Raw genomic sequence first — 17,910 nt, 5'->3', positions numbered from 1 at the left:
TGGTTAGAACACGGTTAAGAGCATATCGAAATTGTTGAAAATTTTGTTTCTGAATGGCACGTGTGTGTTATGTATACACCATACAGAACGGTTCAGATTGGCAATTAGAAAATCCGTGTTTTGAATTTTAAATGATAATATCAGTATATTGTATATTGGATGCTATTAATATTAACTTAGCTCAATTGCGTGTGTGTATATATATGAGAAAAATGGGTATGCTTGGTACCAAGTACAAAACGTTGTGTTTGGTAGTGAAGTGGCAAAATTCTTTCCATTCATTCAAATGGTTGTATATCCCCATGTACTCCTCAACTCATGTGAATTTGGTCTCCATTTGAATGAGTGGAGGAAATTGTGCCACCTCACTACCAAGCACAAAATTTGTGCTTGGTACCAAGCAAAAAGCACCAAGAAATTGATGCTTATTCTTGATTTATCGCAGAATGTGGACCAGCCTGCGACTACAGATGCTCTGCAACATCACACAGGAAGCCGTGCCTGTTCTTCTGCAACAAATGCTGCGCGAAATGCCTCTGTGTGCCCTCTGGCACCTCAGGACACAAGGAAGAATGCCCTTGCTACAACAATTGGAAGACAAAAGAAGGAAAACCAAAATGTCCCTGAAAAGTTATAAATGAAAGGGTTAATTGCATATAGGCCCCCTGTATTATCGTTGTTTTGAGCTAACTACTCCCGCAGTTTTATTGTTGCAGATAGACCCAGGGTTGAACTTTTTCGACTCACAATCACTAATTTCACCCATGGACAATATCTTCCAAAATTTCACCCAGACCCAGGGGTTTATCTGCAACAAGGAAACTACAAGGGTAGTAAGTTTAAACAATGATACAACTGGGGTTCTACGTACAGTTAACCCTAAATGAAATAGTCAACCACTACTTTTTTTTGTCAACAATTTCAAATGAACGAATAAATCAATTAATCAATAATCTTCAATGATACAATGCGGACAATAGCTCCTTTGAGAAATAAGCAACTGTTGGATGTTCCAAGTTAAGGGAAGGGATGATTTTTGTATATATTGTGCTATGAATCGCATCGGCACATGATGCGTTTCGAATGTAAACCAATACAGGATTGGTAACGGTACATGATTCCAAGAATGCCTTCACTCATAGCCGATACGTCAAAGGTCTCAATGAATCTTAAGTCTGATGCACGAACTTTTGCTGCCGCGAAACGTTGGTATTCTTCAAACACAGAGGTCATACACCAGTTCTGTAGTTTCCTCAAACAGCCAACTAAACAGCCAGTACGATGCTGTGATGATTAAATTCGAGGAAATGGTAAATATTCAAATAAGGTTGATATTGGGAATAACAGTTTAGAAATCATATACCTTTCCCTTTTTGCAGTGAATCAGAACTGGATGATTCCTTACATCTGAAACAAGATGGCAAATCACAATTTCCATCAGATGGAAAAAAGAACAGAGAAAGTTAGAAATTAAAAGTTGTTTCTTCTGTGGACTCTAGTACCAAGTAAGAGTTTGAGAGCTCCCATGATAGCATCCCTTGGTATCTTTGCAAGAGGCTCCTGCAGATTCAAAGCAACTTGATGAGTTAATATAAAAAAGTTTTATATATATCTTAGCATGGTTTGACTTGCAACAACACCTAATAAATAAATAAATAAAAATAGCATAATTATTTTGGGGCAAGAGATAACTTTAAAGTTAAAAGCATATAAAAATTCACCATCCGGTATTCAATTTTCAGTCCGCTCAAGTCCAAAGTAAATAAACATCAAGAAATATAAAATAATAGGATATATCTGCAAACAGTGGCGTATGATTAAAGACAATGTGCCTAGATAATCTTATCATATTGAAGAAGGCTTAATTTGTCTGATAATCTTATCATATTGAAGAAAGCTTAATTTTAAGGTGACAGCTACTACGCTCTAATAATTTTTTTTAGAGATCCGATGGACGAAGATTGAAATTAAAAACGGCAGTTTTCACTCTCTATCTTCCTACTATTTTGCAGTTACTGTTATATTATGTTCCACTGTCACTCTCATAATTTATGAAAAGTTTAGAGGTAGTTAATACTTCGAGTGTCCTTTCTCCCATCTTCTACCTTTCTGACAATATCACAATTCCACTAAAGTTATAAGAACCATGAGCTCAGAATTTTGCTAGATACTCGATTGAAAAAAACGTCATTGTATTACTACATCTTCAAAGATTTTGACTCAAAAATTACCCTTCCTGTTTCTTAGCCAGTTTTCAATATTTTAACGATTTAAAAATGATAAAAGAGCCTAATTTGGGGGCACCAAAGCAATGCTCTAATCTTAAAAATTTCCCCTTTCCACATTTTTGTTCACTTGGTTAGGATATTCCAAATCCACTATGCAAGGATTCACCGTATATCAACATTGAAACTTAGAAATCCTACATAAGATCATCAAGAATGTAAAATTCTTATTGTGGTTGCTTTTAGGCCCCACATGATGTACTAGTAGGAAGACCAGATCACAAGTTAGCAACTAAATCAATAAAAGGCCTGAAAGCAAGCCATCTACTTCAAGAATAATTGTGTGAGCCTTAGCAGTCAAGTTTGTATTCCTAACCAAAAGACAATATGAGAAGGTGGGCCTTGCAGACTTTATCCGCTGTTTTGCCAACACTTGGTATCAAGCATCTGAATCTTAGACTTTATCGTATCCCTTCTTAAACCTTAAAGAAAACATGGAGGTCTTGGGAGTCTAGTGCGCTGTCAAAACTCTTTTCACACCCAGACAAATAGTTTTGATCTTCTCCTTCCATTCTTACAGTGCATAAGTTAAACACGAATTCCTGAATACTACGCCTATTTTGGAAGGTCTATTTCGCTCAGCTCTCCAATACCTCTTTGTTAAAATGTTCAAATCATTTTAAATTCATGCCATAAAGGTCGAAATGACATGTTGCATGAAGCAATCCTAAGTTCATGATTTCTCAAGCTAAGATCCTGCAAGAAATAGCTTCGAATGCAGACAAGTAATAGGCGCAACAATCCTGCAAGAAATAACTTGGGTGTTGGCAAACATTCAGAAACGAGAAAGGCGTGGCAATAGATCAACCCTTGGCAGAAAAGATGAGAGGAAATAATTCGAGCAATTAAGTAATAGGCGCAACAATCTGCCCACTTGTAGACAAGATATTAGACAGATAAATTCACATAAGAGATAACCCTACATGAGACCCTCCAAATTTTATCTTAGCATTCAGAGTTGAGATTTACCCGGTCCCAATATAAGCCGAAAGAAGATGGTATTTATTTTATCATACAGGTTTCTTATAATTTTCTTTTACCAACAAAAATTAGTGATCCAAGGGTTCGACTTGAGAAGTCGAAATGCTCAAAGTTTCTAAGTTTTTTGTGACATATGAACTGAAGAATCATGGCATTGCAACACAATTCCATTCTTCCGCTGAAGAAAACTAATATATGGCCTGCCCCAACTCTAAGACCCACTTAAATCCTCGTTATTTCTTTTCGAACTCCAATTGCTCTATCAATCAACCTATTTCTAACAAATAGGTCTACATTTAACAAAAACCTCTATTTCTCACAAATACATCTACATTTAACAAATAGGTATACATTAAATCACATACATTACGATTAACAAAGTCAAAACTAAAGAAAATACCCAACAAAAAAAAAAGAGAAAGAAAAGAAGGAAACCTGACCTTTGTCCCCTCAATCCCAAACTGAAACAGCCGAATCCCCTGTGATTCAAGAAACTCCGCATTCGGTCTCGGATACGGCTCGGGGCAAAGATACCTACAGAATCAAAGCCCTAACCCTAATTCAACCTAAAAATTTTCATAAATATCAAAAAATCAGACTCACTCACACGATCGATCGAAGGCCGATGGTCTTCAAGAACCCGAAGTTTTCCGAACTGGGGAATCCAGACCGATAGATCCCCCAAGTCACCATCCCGAAGTTCGCCGGCGGCATCAACCGATCGCCGTCGCCTCCGCCGTCGTCGGCGGCGGCGGCGGATCGCCGTCGCCTCCGCCGTCGTCGGCGGCGGCGGCGACGCCGTAGGAATCCGATTCATCCTCGACCTCCGGTTCCTCTTCAAGGATCATCGCGATTCCCGATGTTTTCCCTCTCTTCGGCGATTGATCGAACAATTTGCCCTCGATTTTTTAATCTATTTTGCTATTTATAGGGAGGGGGGAAATTCATATAAAATTCGATGAAAAATGCGGCGGAGCGGCCTCGCTGAATCTCGGCCCATAGCTTTCATGTCTATGCGAGCGTCGTATCTGCCGTTGGATTTTGTTAGAGTTACGAAGACGGTTGATATTATGCGGTTGGTCGTATAGAAAAGGGAAAATCCAGGCTGTCGAACGAGGGACGGGCTAAGATTTTGGCGCTTAGCGGGTAACGGTTTTTTTTGGAAGTTGATAAATATACTCTTGTTTCTGTTGTAGGTGTACACCACCAACAGAGTAGCAGTTGAGGGTGGACTCTTTTTAAAGGGTTAGTTTCACAAAACGCCCCTGAACTTTGGGGCGTTGCATACAACTTTCTAAACTCTGTTTATCTCACATAATCCCCTGAATTCTCATGTCTCTCAAAACACCACTGAATTTTATCTTATTTCACATAACCTTCCCAGCATGTAATTTGGAAACAACTAAAATGTCTTTAAGTGAAAATCTCAAAATTTGTCACTTGTCATTTATACGCAACATACTTCCTCTTCAATTTTTGTGCTTTTTGCCCTCAAAAAATTTTTAGTTATCTAGAAATTATATGTAGGGACTAGGGGTACTAGGTGAGATAAGATAAAGTTTAGGTGAATTTTGTAAGACACTCAATAGTTTAATGAGGTTAAGTGAGATAAACAAAGTTCGAGAGGGTTATGTTCAACACCCCCTAAAAGTTCACGGGGTCTGGTGAAATTAACCCCTTTTAAAATTGGGCAACTCTTTTGGGTTTGACATGATTTTGTAAATACGGATGGTTTTATGATGAGTTTGTTTTATAATATTAATTTGGATAACTTCTTATCTAATGCAAATGGAGAAATTCTAGCTGGCACACGTGTAAGTTGATATGATAACTTTATCACTGTACACGTGAGGGAAAACAACAGCAATTATAATTTTAAGTATGAGACAACATTTGTTTCATAATAATAAAAAAGGTAAATTATGAGGATAAATGTGTTGGCTGATGGTGACGCTAAATGTGTAGATAAAAGGATTATCTACAAACTTAGCCTAATAAAATACTTTAAATAAGTATAGCATGCTGTTATTGTCCTTATCTATATTGCTGGCTATGATCTGGGCATCTAAATATTCACTTATATGCTTGCTTACAAATATGATGTTATTGTCCATATCTAATGCTCGCTTCCAAATATATACCCTTCCTTTGTTAAATATATCCAGTGTTCTATTTTCCTTTTTGAAAAGAGCAATTTTTTTTTCCTTTTTGAAATATCTATTCGAGAACATCTCGCAACATATATAGCAAGCAAAATCCTCCAAATATAGAATGCAAAAAAAAAAAAAACAAATTTATCCAGTGCTCACTTACAAATGAGATGTGCTTCATGGCATTCTTATATCTTGACTTTGACTTATGAATGAAACGGGTTTTTTTACTTCTTAGAAATATTTTTGGAACAAAAAGTAACATTTTTGTGGTTTTAGAAATCCAAAAACTGCGTTTGTTTCATTTTTTTTTAAGAAATGGTTTCCTAAAACCTTGTCAAATAGTGTTCTTTTTTGGAACGGCCAATTCCTGTCTAAAAGCTTGGAAATGGGCTCTTTTTTTAGAAATGAGGGTGCCAACTCAGCTTTTCATGGTGCTTTTCCTCATGATGCTTTTCTCTCATAATGTTTTTCCGATTTTTTTTGGGTGAAACAAACAGCAGTTTTGGATACCATTTCCTAAAACCTTATTTTATCCTTCCATATCAAACAAAAGATTTGGATTCCTTTGATATCCTAAAATTTTTACAGAATTAGTTTCTTATGTGGGAATCCATTTCCATAATTTTTTGGAAATGAACCAAACAGCCCCTTAATTGAAGTTAGACGACATCAATCACCAAGAAAATGTAACTACAAATTGAATCCTAGTCATTAATTGCAATACAGAATCTCTTTAAAGATGGTTTATGTATTAATTGACAATAAAAAATAGTTTATATATAATAAACATTATTTTAAATATAGTTACTAGGGGGAAAACCCTAATAAATAAATTCCTAGCCCAGGCAGATTTTTTTATAGACAACTTTGACAGTACATACTCTTAAAATTGAAGATCAGCATGGACATGCAAAATTGAGAGATCCCAGCAAATTGTTTCCTCAAGAATAATATCTGCACAATGACGACAGCTCGGTGGTAAAGATCAAATCCTGATACAATTTATGATGACATTTACATAAGTATCTAAATGCATTTCAGTTTCTCAAAACACAGTAGAATTGTAAATCTTCTCAAAAAATTCATCTTTTTCTAGCTCGCTAACACGTAAGATTAGCTTAGGTGCTGGCAATAGCATAAAATTTGAAGAAAGCGAAATTGCCAACTGAGAACCAAATTCTGCATATATCGGTCCGCTCTGATTTTGCTCAATTATCCTGCAGTGCTTTCATCAGATACAGTCTGTTGAAACTCTGCCCAGCAACCCTGTGAAGTTTTATCGGAAGAAATTAGCCCTCGTAATTGAGCCAAACCGCAATTCAAAATAACCATGGAAACAGTGCAATAATTCAAACATAATAAGGTTATTGCTTAAAAAATTCTATGCCAAATAACAGCATCTGAATGTCACAGTTCATAGTAATCTGCTTGCAAGCTGCAACTAAAAACAAACAAAGAACTGAAAATAAAGGAAACACAAATTGAAACCACGGCTACTCTTAAAAGTGAAGGGAACATAAACAAGTGATGAATCCATACCAACAATATGAAGGTAGAAAGCTTATTTGCTATACACGATTCAAATATGAAGAGTGGAACATAAGATAACAGAGGTTCAAGTAATGGATGAAAATATGGAACCCAGCAAATAGAAACCAACAACCAGCCACATATTTTGCTCCTCTTTGCATGGAAAGTTCGAGTATTACACTTGTTACATTATTAAAGAAAACTATGCCATGATGCTCCTTAGGAAAAGGTGAGTCTTAAAGAGTATAACCACAGGGAGCATCGTTAAGTGTTAACTAAAAGGGAAGTCTTATGCTGATACACGAAGTGCATTTACTATTTCTCAAACAATATTTCATATTTATGGACATAACTAGGAGAAGGTAATTTATAAGAATCAAAGTAAAATTAAAGCAATATTCTCACTAACATCAGATAGATGGCATGTTTGTTCCAGTTAGATGTTTTAGATTGATGTATCATATTTATCTATCAATGTTCTTATGTATGCATGTTCTTTATACAAAATAGATACTGGCAGACTCAAGCTTAATACATGTTCCACATCTCAGTAAACATACTTTAAAGATATGCTGAATTTTCTAAAGGCATGTCATCATACAATATTAAACCAAATAAGATATATAACATACCCATTGATTTGGTTGCAGTAGTTAGCAACTTGATTTGTTATCAGATAGCTATCCAAGCGGGAAGGCTCAGGTAGTGGTTTGAAGATAGGATTGGTAGGATCTTCCTCGGGCAATGGCTCTTCTCCAGCTGCTTTCCTTGCCATGTTTTCAGTTCTAGCAGTAACGAATGCACAAAAATATGCAAATATAGTATTTAGAATCAAAGAGGATTAGATTAGCGATTTACTGCTCATAAAGGACAAAGAAAGAGAGTCAGTAGGTCAGGTTCATAACCGAGTTTCTAGTTTGAGATTCAACTTAGCATATCCTTCCATGACATCATGTAACTAATCATCATATCTACAAAAACAACAACAGAGCTTTTATCCCGGTCGTCCACATCAATCTTATTCTTCAATTCAGTTCTATCAAGGGTTATCTCCTCCCTTGAAGTTAATCATAATCATTTACTTCATAATTGCTTCAGTCCCACTGATTGATTAATATCTAAAGGAGTGTTAATAGATAATCATATATGCCTTTGATTTTATATTAAAAGATCATAAAATCTCAAATCAGCTTCAAGATTTGATATGGAAACAGAACCATGCAACGACAAAATAAAATTTTTGTGTCAACATTACAAGTTTTAAATTTCAATCGGCCAGAGGCTAATCAGCACAGTAACCACCAATCCACCATGATACGTTGATAAAAATATCCATATCCAAATTCGAGCATATAATAAACTAGGTTCAAAGCCATATCACTAGCAAAGCCTAAATGGTATGTTCATGCTCAAGACTTGAATATGTTTAGGAACATGTATTATTACAAGCCATATCGCATTTTTTAAAAAAGAAGCAAAAAGAAGTTGCACCAAAAATTTTACTTTAAACTAGTATTACCTCCTCTTTTGAAGCCATGCCTGCTGTTGTGCTTGTTGCCTTTGAAGATTACGGTAATAATATTGGAACTAGAAAAGGGAAAGAAATAGAAATAAGCATAAAACTGTAGCCTAGGAAGTTAAAAAGCACAACATGAGAAGATCATACCTTATTTTGTTCAGAAGAAAGATCTTCCATGCATTCAATTAAAAATTCAACATTTCTCTCCATAAATGGAGTGGTTGATAAATTTAGGCGGTCATAATCACACTGAAAACAGTACAAATGTACAAAACAATATATAAAACATGAATATGAAAGTTAAATACACAAGAAAAAGATGGAACTTTAATACAACTGAGGCACTACAAGACCTGTGCAACCGGGGAATCAGGCTCCAATTCTGTCATGAATGCACTGATAAGTGCGGAATTTGAAACTTTAATCTGTAAGTTTGAGAAGTATGAAGATGAATTTAGTAAGCAACTAAACATATTAGCAGCAATTGCAGGGATATAGTCATTGCCAGAACAACAGGAAAACAATGGGTTCCATTAACTCTGAAGCTTGGAAAATGCAAAAGACAAGCAAAGTAAGTTTAAAGGATAGTGCATTAAGAAACAAAATACATACAGGTATTTCCTCAAAGATATCCACCCATGAGAGCTTCTTTTCCCTCAACCTATTACAAAAGGCAAAATGATCAGAATAACATCCATTATCAGACATAATAGAAAGAAGAAGACAGACTCGTACTTCTCTCCGGTAAAATTATTCTTCCGATATAGATCCATAAAGGAGTCTGAGAGCTTTAGTGCCTTGAGAGCTAAAACCCCCTGATTGGATCTTGCTGGATCATATATAATGCAAACACATCGCCGGATATTCTCCTGCAGAACAAATTTAGAAAGATAGCAACAAGTCAGAGAACTTCTTACCAAAGAGGATCCTATAAAGATAATTAAGGAGTCAAATGTGTCACCCTGAAACTACAATCTGAAATAAAGCAGTGACATCATTTTTAAGTGTTTTACACTAAGTAGGAATAGTAATTTCACGTGCATATAATTTCACAATCACATGCACATAATATGACAATAGTAAACTCAAACTTTGACTGTAACATGAGGCCTCGGTCCACGTGTAAACACATACAGGCATAGAGATATATGAGTCTCTTGTTACCTTGTTTGTACACGTGCATGTGAATAGTTTTTTGTTCTTTCTACTTTCTAGGCGTTCTGGGAGGATATGATTAATCAAACCAATTTCAAATTGATTCATACTGGCCTAACACAACTTATTAGTAGGTAGACCCAGATAACTTAAAGCACAGGGAATATCAAGAAGTACATAAAATTAGTTCTTGAGAACCGCTTATTTTGTGTTTTCTGCTTTGTCACACAAGCAATTCATTGACTTGCTCAGTGTTCCATACTCCACTTGGACAACAATACCAAGAGGCCTCAACAAGGGAGAATAATGAAAAAATAAACTACAAATAAGGAATGGAAGATATTCTCTTGATGTAATGAGAAACCTCAACAAGAAATAGGAGTAATTTTTTTTCTATTTTTATATATAATATCCAAATAAACCAATCACATGCAAGAACAGCCAGATAAAACAAGTGGTTAACAAGTGAATGGTCAATTAACTTGGCTATTCATCCCATGGATTTTCTCCCTTGAACACCTATAAAATAATCTCAGAATTGGTTTTTCAGTTCTCAATGGAAAGCATGAAACTGCAATACTCTATTCAAAGAAGATATTTGTAATACCTGGTAATTCATGAAAGTTTCAATCAGCTCCACTGTTTGGTACGACCCCAACAAAGTTGATTGATACCTGAAATTAATGAAAGAATAGAATAAGTGCCAATGTGAACTTGTTTGATTGTTAGGGAGGTGATAATTTCGTAACAACGTATAGATTCCTACAAGTGCCTTAAGGCAGACTTGAACACGTTGACAAGAATCAAAAACCATACTGATAACCTATGTTGCATGGGTATGGGTATGGGACACACGACAAATTTGTAAATGTAGGGTAGGGCGACACAGCTGTAGAAATATTTCTATACACAAATATTATATATTGAAATAAATAATTTATATGAGAACAAGATGATAATTAAAATTCCTATAACTTTGCGTTTCATCTATTATGTGGATTATAAATTAAAAAATCACTAGTTTTTGAACTAGACATTCAAATGACCCTTCAAAATCATAATTCGGAAGCCAACCTATGTCCAATGAGTTTCAAGAAGTGGATGTGAATAGTAGGATATATGCCCAAAAAATGTATGACAACTGTTTTGAATTAAAACATGTATTGTATAATTGAGTACATGCCTTAATAAATATATGCATACATGCAACGAGTGTCCAAGGAGTTTGGGTGCGGGTATGGGTACTGGTACGAGTACATATCAGGTAGTAGTACTACTTCAGATTAGAAGTACACAGGTAACATAGTTGATAACATATAATCTTAAAAGTTTGCTGCAAATATATCCTTAAAGGCAGCAAAATATAACCTAAAAAGTTATGTATTTCCAGTTTAAACTAATTTTGTTTAAACTGAATTAGATTGACTTCCAAAGGTTGCTAGATTGTGCGAAGAAAGCCATCAGATGAATATAAAGAAATGTTCAGTACTAATTTATGGCTATTTCACTTACCATCCTACCGTATTGTTGTCCACATTAACCTCCCTTAAGCACCTCATCATTTCAAGCTGATAATTTGCTCCATCTGCTTCAATCTCCTCATCTTCTTCTCTAATCTACAGAGATACACATTATAGTTAATATCAATGCAAAACTCAATCAGAAACAGAAGGAGACTGAACTGGGAATTTATAGACAAAAGTATATGTGAGAAATAACAAAATCATCTCTTGACGCTGCATGTGGAGATAAATAGTTCCTAACATAAAAGAAAACTTACAATTTCTAAAAAAGGGAATGAGCTTGAGTAAAAGAGGGGAAATGCAAATATCAGAATATATTATAATTCTCTCTCATAAAGTGAAATAGAAAGAGAGATTTAAACATACAGGGAAAGGGAAACAGTTGGTGACTTCAAGTACGCTACCAACATCAAGACCAAGAAGTTGCCCTGTTACCAGAGCTGGTGAGAATTCTTTGCAATGTTTGATTATTTTCAAAATTGCCTGCATAACGCCATTCAAAAATAAGAGAGGTAAGATTTCATATAAATACAGCCGATCTGGAGTTCCCCAGTTTGGAAGCAACACAAAGCTGGATTTTCATGGAGTATAGAATAAAAACTTAACATCACCGAAGAAAAAAGAAAGCACAAAAATACACAATCCAGATATGATTCTCATGTTGGGATCCTACCAGATCAAAATCTTAAAATTTAAACATTCAGAAACCTTAAGTGGCAATGACGAAAAATGTACCCAAAGCATGCAAGCTACCTATAATATAAAGATTTTAATTCTGTGAGGCATGCTGTGTAGTTGTGCTGAGGTACTGTGTCGACAATAACCTTCAGACTTACTCTTCTATACTTTCTCAATACTAGAAGTCTAGAACTAATTCAGGTAACTAAAGTTCTTAATTTATGGCACATTAAAGAATTTTTTTTCTTCCTCTGGGACATGAAGAGATGGTCATTCATCACAAAAGTTAACACTCATTACTGTCAAACTTATTAAATTCAACTGCCCACTGGAGCCAGATTGAACTTACAGGATTAGCTTGCACCTTGAAATGCTCAAGGGCATCATATTAGCTCAAATAAATTGACAGCCTTGAGCACCTAAACCAATAGATTATATGAACTGGCCAACATCAAAAAATTTATTCGATGTGAATATTATTCCTTAATTGACATGATCTAAGAACGCTGAAATCATTTTCTCATGTGAGCACTATGGGTTTTGTTACATAAAAGCCCACATTTTCCAATAAATTGCCCTAAACCCAGGGGAATTAGCAAAATAAAAAAAATCTGGACAAAATATGCAAAATTTTTGTTACCAATCCTTCCATCTGAACAACTCGAAGAGGCGGAGCGATCTCCTCCGTTGCCACCGCTTGAAGAAATGATCGCGCCATAGCTTCAATCCAACAAAAAGAAAATAATAAAAAAAAATCAAAAGAGCATAACTTTAACAAATATCTCCAAATAAACCCTAAGAAAAAGAAAATTTTCTTACTGTTTGCCGCCATTACGAGAAAATGAAAAAAAACCTTTACTAGTGAAATTAGGGCGACGGCGCGATCCACAGAGAGAGGGACAAGGCCTTTCTCGTTATGTTACGCTTCTCCGCGGTTACGCGCAATATGTCCTGTTCCCGCAAACAGCAAACAGATATTCAACAAACAGAAGTGTGCCACGTCAGTTACTAAAAGTGGACCCCGCAACTTTATACGGTCTTTCGAGGCGAGCGCATCAACGAGTCAAAACCCTAGATCATCAACAAATGGGGCTTATTTCTTTAAGTAGAAATCCTGTAGAAATTCAGAAGGATCAGCGATTCAATCGGTGTCTCAGATATGATGCCCATACGTTTCATCTTATTCTTTTTTTACTTACTGGCGATTTTTTAGAATTTTCTTCGTATTTCGGTAAATTTCAAAGGGTTCTTGCTAAATTTGATTCATTTTTCGAGTAAAATTATTTGATTAGTGCAAAACCTTGATTTTGTAGTTGACTGCAGTCAAATTTGTTTAAAAAGAATTGTTCTTTCTGAAACCTGTAATTTTTCTAATTACCAAAAATAGAGTAGTAATTATTATAACGTTAGCTGGAAAGAAGTGTACAAATGTGTGCATGTGTGTGTTTATGTATGATATCTGCATGCATGTATGTATGCATGGCTTGTGCATGTCTTAGATGTCTAAACCTTTGTATACAATATAAACAGAGAGTTTATATATTGCATATCTCCTCAATTTCTGTTTTCAAACCGTTCAACTCTTTCATTTTCCCTCTCTCTGTGTTTCTATTTTTTGTCTGTTCAAGAACAAGAGCCCATATCTTCTTCCTCAATTGCTACTGTTTCAGGTAAATAACTCCAAGCTCTCTCTTTTATCATTCTTTTCTTGAGAAACTATTTACTAGTAGTAAAAGTAGCTTGAATTGGGTCTTTGGGTTTTTAATGAATTGAATTATAAGGTGATGATTGCTGGAGTTTTTAGTCTCCGTTCTTGAAAATGTAATCAAATGGTTGTTTTTTTTTAATCAAGAATCGATGGAGGATATGGGGTTGTCCTTGGAACTGGAACTCATTTTTTCGAACTATTCTGTCTTTGTCTGTTTAAGAACAAGAAACCCAATTCGAAGAAGCCATATCTTCTTCCTCATTGCTACTGTTTCAGGTAAAGAACTCAAATCTCTTGTTGAACAATTGGGTTTTTTAAGGAATTGTGTCATGAGGAGAGGATAACTGGAGCTTTTTTACTTTTGTTCTTAAAATTTTGTTGTAAATTGTGACATGGGTTCTTCTCCAAAACTGATTTCATAACTGGGTTTAATCTGATCTTTATCATTTATGCAGGAAAGTACCATTTGGCTCATTTTTCCTGAGGTGCATTGGTTTCTTTTCAAGAATCAATGGAGATTCTCGGGGGTCAAAATCTTCTCGATCCTCCTCACTGTCACAATTCCATTCGACAAATGGCTGCCATGAATCGGTTTCTCGAAAGAATTCGGTCATCTTAGGGAAGGGTTTTGAGCTGTGAGGTTTGTGTCAAGGAGAAGATGGATAAACCACCAAAAGAGAGGGAGCAAGAACTCTTGGATGAGAAGTTTCTTTGTGTTTGTTTGGATTGTGAGCAAATCTTTTGCGGAGACCATAATTATGGGCTTAATTGTCATATGTATTGGCATGCAAAAATCACTGGTCAGCAGTTGGCAGTTCCTATTAGGGCACGGTGCTCTGTATGTGAGTCTCTTCTGCCGATTAGAACAAAGGAGGAGGAAGGAAACAAGAAGGTAGAATTACATAAGGATATCAAGGAAGAAGCAAATGTCGTTGAGGAAGAAGAATCCATGGAGGAGGGGAACGAGAATGTAGAATTACCAAAGGGCATCAAGGAGGAAATGATGCTCGTTGAGAAAGAAGAGTTCTCAGACTTGCCTTCTACAAAAGTTGTCAGAAGGATGAAAAACTTTGGGAGTACTTGCTACTATAACTCAGTCCTGCAGAACCTTCTGTCTATGAAGCGATTGCGGCTCTATTTTCCGAAATCAGGTCTCAACCCGGATCATCCTATCACCAGCGATTTATGGAACCTCTTTCTTGCCACATCATATGGAGATGCTGATATAGAATCATCTCATAAGAGTCTCTTTGATTCCATTTGTTCAATTAAACAAAAATACAAGGAAAATCAACAGCAAGACTGCCATGAATTTCTCGGACACCTTCACGAAGTGCTCATGCTAGAAAATAATAGTCTTATACCTGATGTTTTTGAAGGCATCTTCGCTGTTACTTTATCTTGTTGTCAATGTGGGCATACTAATACATCGCATGAGAAATTTTATGATCTTTCTCTGTCGCTTACTTTAGAGGAACGTTCAGCTGTAAAAGATGAAAGTTTTACATGGAAGTATAATGTGCTTCCCGCAAGAGAAAATTATGATGGTCGGAACAGTGGATCTTCTGCAGTTAAAGCAGATAATGCAGAGATTTGTAGTATTTCAGACTCATCAGATAGGTGTTCTTGGACATTGACAGGTTATATTGGTTACTGGCTTGATGAACAACAGAGTGTCATTGTGGATTTGGACAAAGAAGAAGAAAAGGAGGAAGAAGGAGAAGTACCAGCAGCAGCAAAGGTTGGCAAAGAAGACTCAATCAAAGATAAAGATGCAAAGCTAGACAAAGAAGACTCAATTGATGCAAAGGAAAACAAGAAGAAGAAGATGAAGACAGAGAACCTAAAGAAAGAAGAAAAGGAAGAACCGATAAAAGATGCAAAGGAGAAGGAAGAAAAGGAAGAGGAAAAAGAAGAGAAGAAAGAAGAAACGAAGAACGAAGGTCCGTCAGATTGTTGTGGATGGCATCCTTGTAACTGCAATATTGATTCAAGTGAAGTTCCAAAGCTACCTGAAACTGAGCGCATTTTGTTGACTGACAAAGAAGACCAGATTAAAGACAAAGGTATTAAAACACCAGAAAACTTTCCTGAATCGAGTATGAAGGGTAGCAATCTGAATCTTGCTGGCGAGTCCCTGTGGCCTTCTTATTCTGATGTATCAAGTTCTCTTCCTGGGTCTGTGCTGGTGTTTGACTATGATGCATCATCAAGTAGTGATAGCTGCGCATCATCAAGTAGTGATAGCTGGTCCCCAGAATTAACTGATTTTGATTTATGGAGTTGTGGAATTCTAAACAAACATCCTCCTACTGTGAGCAAAAGATGCAGCTCTTTTGTGAGTTCTATGAGTAACAACAGTCCTTTATCAATCGAGATGTGCTTGGACTTGTTCACAGCTTCAGGACGTATTTCACGTGAATGTGACCATTGCCCATATCATCTGAAGGATACAAACTCAGGACCCCAAAATGTCAAAGCAATCAAAACTGACCGTATCTACAGGGCGCCGCCTATCTTGACGATCCACTTGAAACGATTCGAACAGGATGCACGTGGCATCACTAAGAAAATAGATAGCCATGTCAGCTTTCAAGAAGTGCTTGATCTCACACCATACATGGATCATAGGTACTATTCTCAAACTTCATGTTATTTCTCCGAACTTTAATCTTTGATTCTAATAGGACTGTTTTATTTATTTCCCATTGCCTGTATTTTGATGACTTAAATCACAAAAATATTACGAGTTGGAATATGTTTTTTGTCTCTGTTTCTTATGCTTCATTATGTAATTATGATAAAAATCCTAAATAATCCTATGAAGAGAATGTACGGCGCCTCATTTAGCTATAGTGCTGCATTTTTTTTATCCAAGTGTTAATGTGCAAGTCTAGGGATTTCCCTTTGAGGCTCATTTTGAGATCTAAAGCATGTTCGTAGCAGAAAAATTAAATGTGATATGCACGGTGGACTATGCATTTATATCTATTCTGACCTTTGGGGTCCTTTTTGTACTTAAGCTTATTATGACTAAGAAATTTTTGCTTTATCTTGTTCCTATGGGTGGTTCATTATATCAAAGTTGTTAGCTTATGATGAATATTGATTGCTTAGTATGTTTGGCGAAAGCTATATGTCATTGACAATAATTGATGGCTGTTTACATCCACATTCAACAAGTAAATTACCTGTGAAACCTTTGTTTCATGTATTGGATGGTCAAGCAATGGTCGGCGAATGATCCTGTGGTGACACCAAACAGCGGGGCTAATTATTATAATGATCCTTTGCACTGTGTATGAATTTGATTTAATTTGGCTCATTGACATTACTATCTTCATAGTCCACTTCTATATAATGATCTCTCTCAGTGGACTCTATACTTGGTCACCAGTTACTAAGACTTGTTTTGCATTACAGTTTTGGGCTAATTGCGTATAGACGCCTTGCAATATCACCCAATTGTGGGATAGAATCCCTCCAGTTCTATTACTGCAGGTCAAAACCCTGAGAATTTTTTTTGATTATTATAATGATCCTTTGCACTGTGTATGAATTTGATTTAATTTGGCTCATAGACGGTGATGAGCTCTGAAACCTGCATGCTGCACTTGACTATTGTTGAATTAAAAATTTTGCTGGTCAACAACTTCAAAAATTGTGATCTTAAATTCACCATTATTAAATAATGCGCAGTTCTGGAAAGAGAAAGGAGACCCTCTATCGTCTGCTAGGTGTTGTGGTGCACAAAGGAAGAAGCATGGATACTGGTCACTATATTGCATATGTGAAAGGAGCGCAAGGCGAGGGTTGCGGCGCAGTCGTCGTTGAAGGAGAAGAAGGAGGTGGTGATCCTCTCTGGTTCAAGGCCGACGATAATGTTGTGAAAAGGGTCTCTCTGGAGGAAGTACTCAGGAGTAAGGCGTATCTTTTGTTCTACGAAACTATGTGATCACCTAAAAGACAACGATATTCTGTGAAATTCTGATAGCAAGGGAGATTTTATTGGATCTTGCACTTGTATGAGAACGAGTTCTTTTCGAACCAACATAATGGTGGTTAGTACGGAACCTCATTCTATTTTGCACTTATATGGAAATCTTATGGCTTTTTCTTGAGATGCACATTCTCGTTTTTATTTTTTGGTCTCCAAATGGCTGCTACCTTTTGTGTGTGGATGAATTGAAACTGACTGTCAAGTACGAATTATGAAATCTCAGCGACTAAACTATATATTGTGTTTTGTAATTTAGATGACCCTTTAGAATACCGAATACCTCGTTATTCGTCGAAAATGTTGATAGTAAGGGAGATCAGTTACATTTTAACAAAACAAAGTGAAGAATACAATGCAGAAAGAAAGAAAGGGGGGGGG

At 36.1% G+C, this 17,910-nt stretch overlaps 4 protein-coding genes across 9 annotated transcripts in view; 2 read left to right on the top strand and 2 right to left on the bottom strand.

Annotated features, from left to right (window-relative positions):
* On the top strand, positions 213-816 carry LOC109830757 (gibberellin-regulated protein 12). Its single transcript, XM_020398119.1, has 2 exons — positions 213-216; positions 446-816. The coding sequence occupies exons 1-2, from the start codon at positions 213-215 to the stop codon at positions 625-627; spliced, it is 186 nt and encodes a 61-aa protein (XP_020253708.1). The 3' UTR covers positions 628-816.
* Positions 920-4,170, bottom strand: LOC109829373 (probable tyrosine-protein phosphatase At1g05000). The gene is made up of 6 exons (XM_020396499.1): positions 4,036-4,170; positions 3,874-3,997; positions 3,707-3,800; positions 1,503-1,560; positions 1,364-1,407; positions 920-1,284 (listed from the first exon to the last, which is right to left on the bottom strand). Exons 1-6 carry the CDS (start codon positions 4,112-4,114, stop codon positions 1,051-1,053), a joined length of 633 nt encoding a protein of 210 aa, XP_020252088.1. The 5' UTR covers positions 4,115-4,170; the 3' UTR covers positions 920-1,050.
* On the bottom strand, positions 6,324-12,755 carry LOC109830081 (eukaryotic translation initiation factor 3 subunit H-like). 2 transcript variants are annotated; one of them, XM_020397233.1, is made up of 12 exons: positions 12,644-12,754; positions 12,465-12,544; positions 11,513-11,629; positions 11,136-11,239; positions 10,231-10,297; positions 9,204-9,337; positions 9,081-9,129; positions 8,822-8,893; positions 8,616-8,717; positions 8,469-8,536; positions 7,582-7,734; positions 6,324-6,685 (listed from the first exon to the last, which is right to left on the bottom strand). In XM_020397233.1, exons 1-12 carry the CDS (start codon positions 12,654-12,656, stop codon positions 6,628-6,630), a joined length of 1,017 nt encoding a protein of 338 aa, XP_020252822.1. In that variant the 5' UTR covers positions 12,657-12,754; the 3' UTR covers positions 6,324-6,627. The 2 variants fall into 2 exon arrangements, with proteins under 2 accessions (XP_020252822.1, XP_020252823.1); XM_020397234.1 differs by lacking the exons at positions 6,324-6,685; positions 7,582-7,734 and adding an exon at positions 7,755-7,920 and having other exon boundaries at positions 12,644-12,755.
* The window catches only part of LOC109830080 (ubiquitin carboxyl-terminal hydrolase 2-like), a 7,931-nt gene continuing 2,883 nt past the window's right edge, over positions 12,863-17,910 (top strand). For 2 of the 5 annotated variants that reach the window (XR_002244205.1, XR_002244202.1), the window contains exons 1-2: positions 12,863-16,163; positions 17,232-17,593. Coding sequence is in view for 1 of the 5 variants with exons in the window: in XM_020397232.1 (XP_020252821.1) it covers positions 14,191-16,163; positions 17,232-17,487 (2,229 nt within the window). In the remaining 4 variants the exon portion in view is untranslated. Of the gene's footprint in view, positions 16,164-17,231; positions 17,656-17,910 lie in introns of those variants that run through there. The other 3 variants (XR_002244204.1, XR_002244203.1, XM_020397232.1) reach the window with 3 other exon arrangements.

The sequence above is a fragment of the Asparagus officinalis genome, chromosome 2 (assembly GCF_001876935.1).
Source record: "Asparagus officinalis chromosome 2, Aspof.V1, whole genome shotgun sequence".
NCBI lineage: Eukaryota > Viridiplantae > Streptophyta > Magnoliopsida > Asparagales > Asparagaceae > Asparagus > Asparagus officinalis.
The sequence above is the reverse complement of the archived record's forward strand: the minus strand, read 5'-3'. Positions and strand labels throughout refer to the sequence as shown.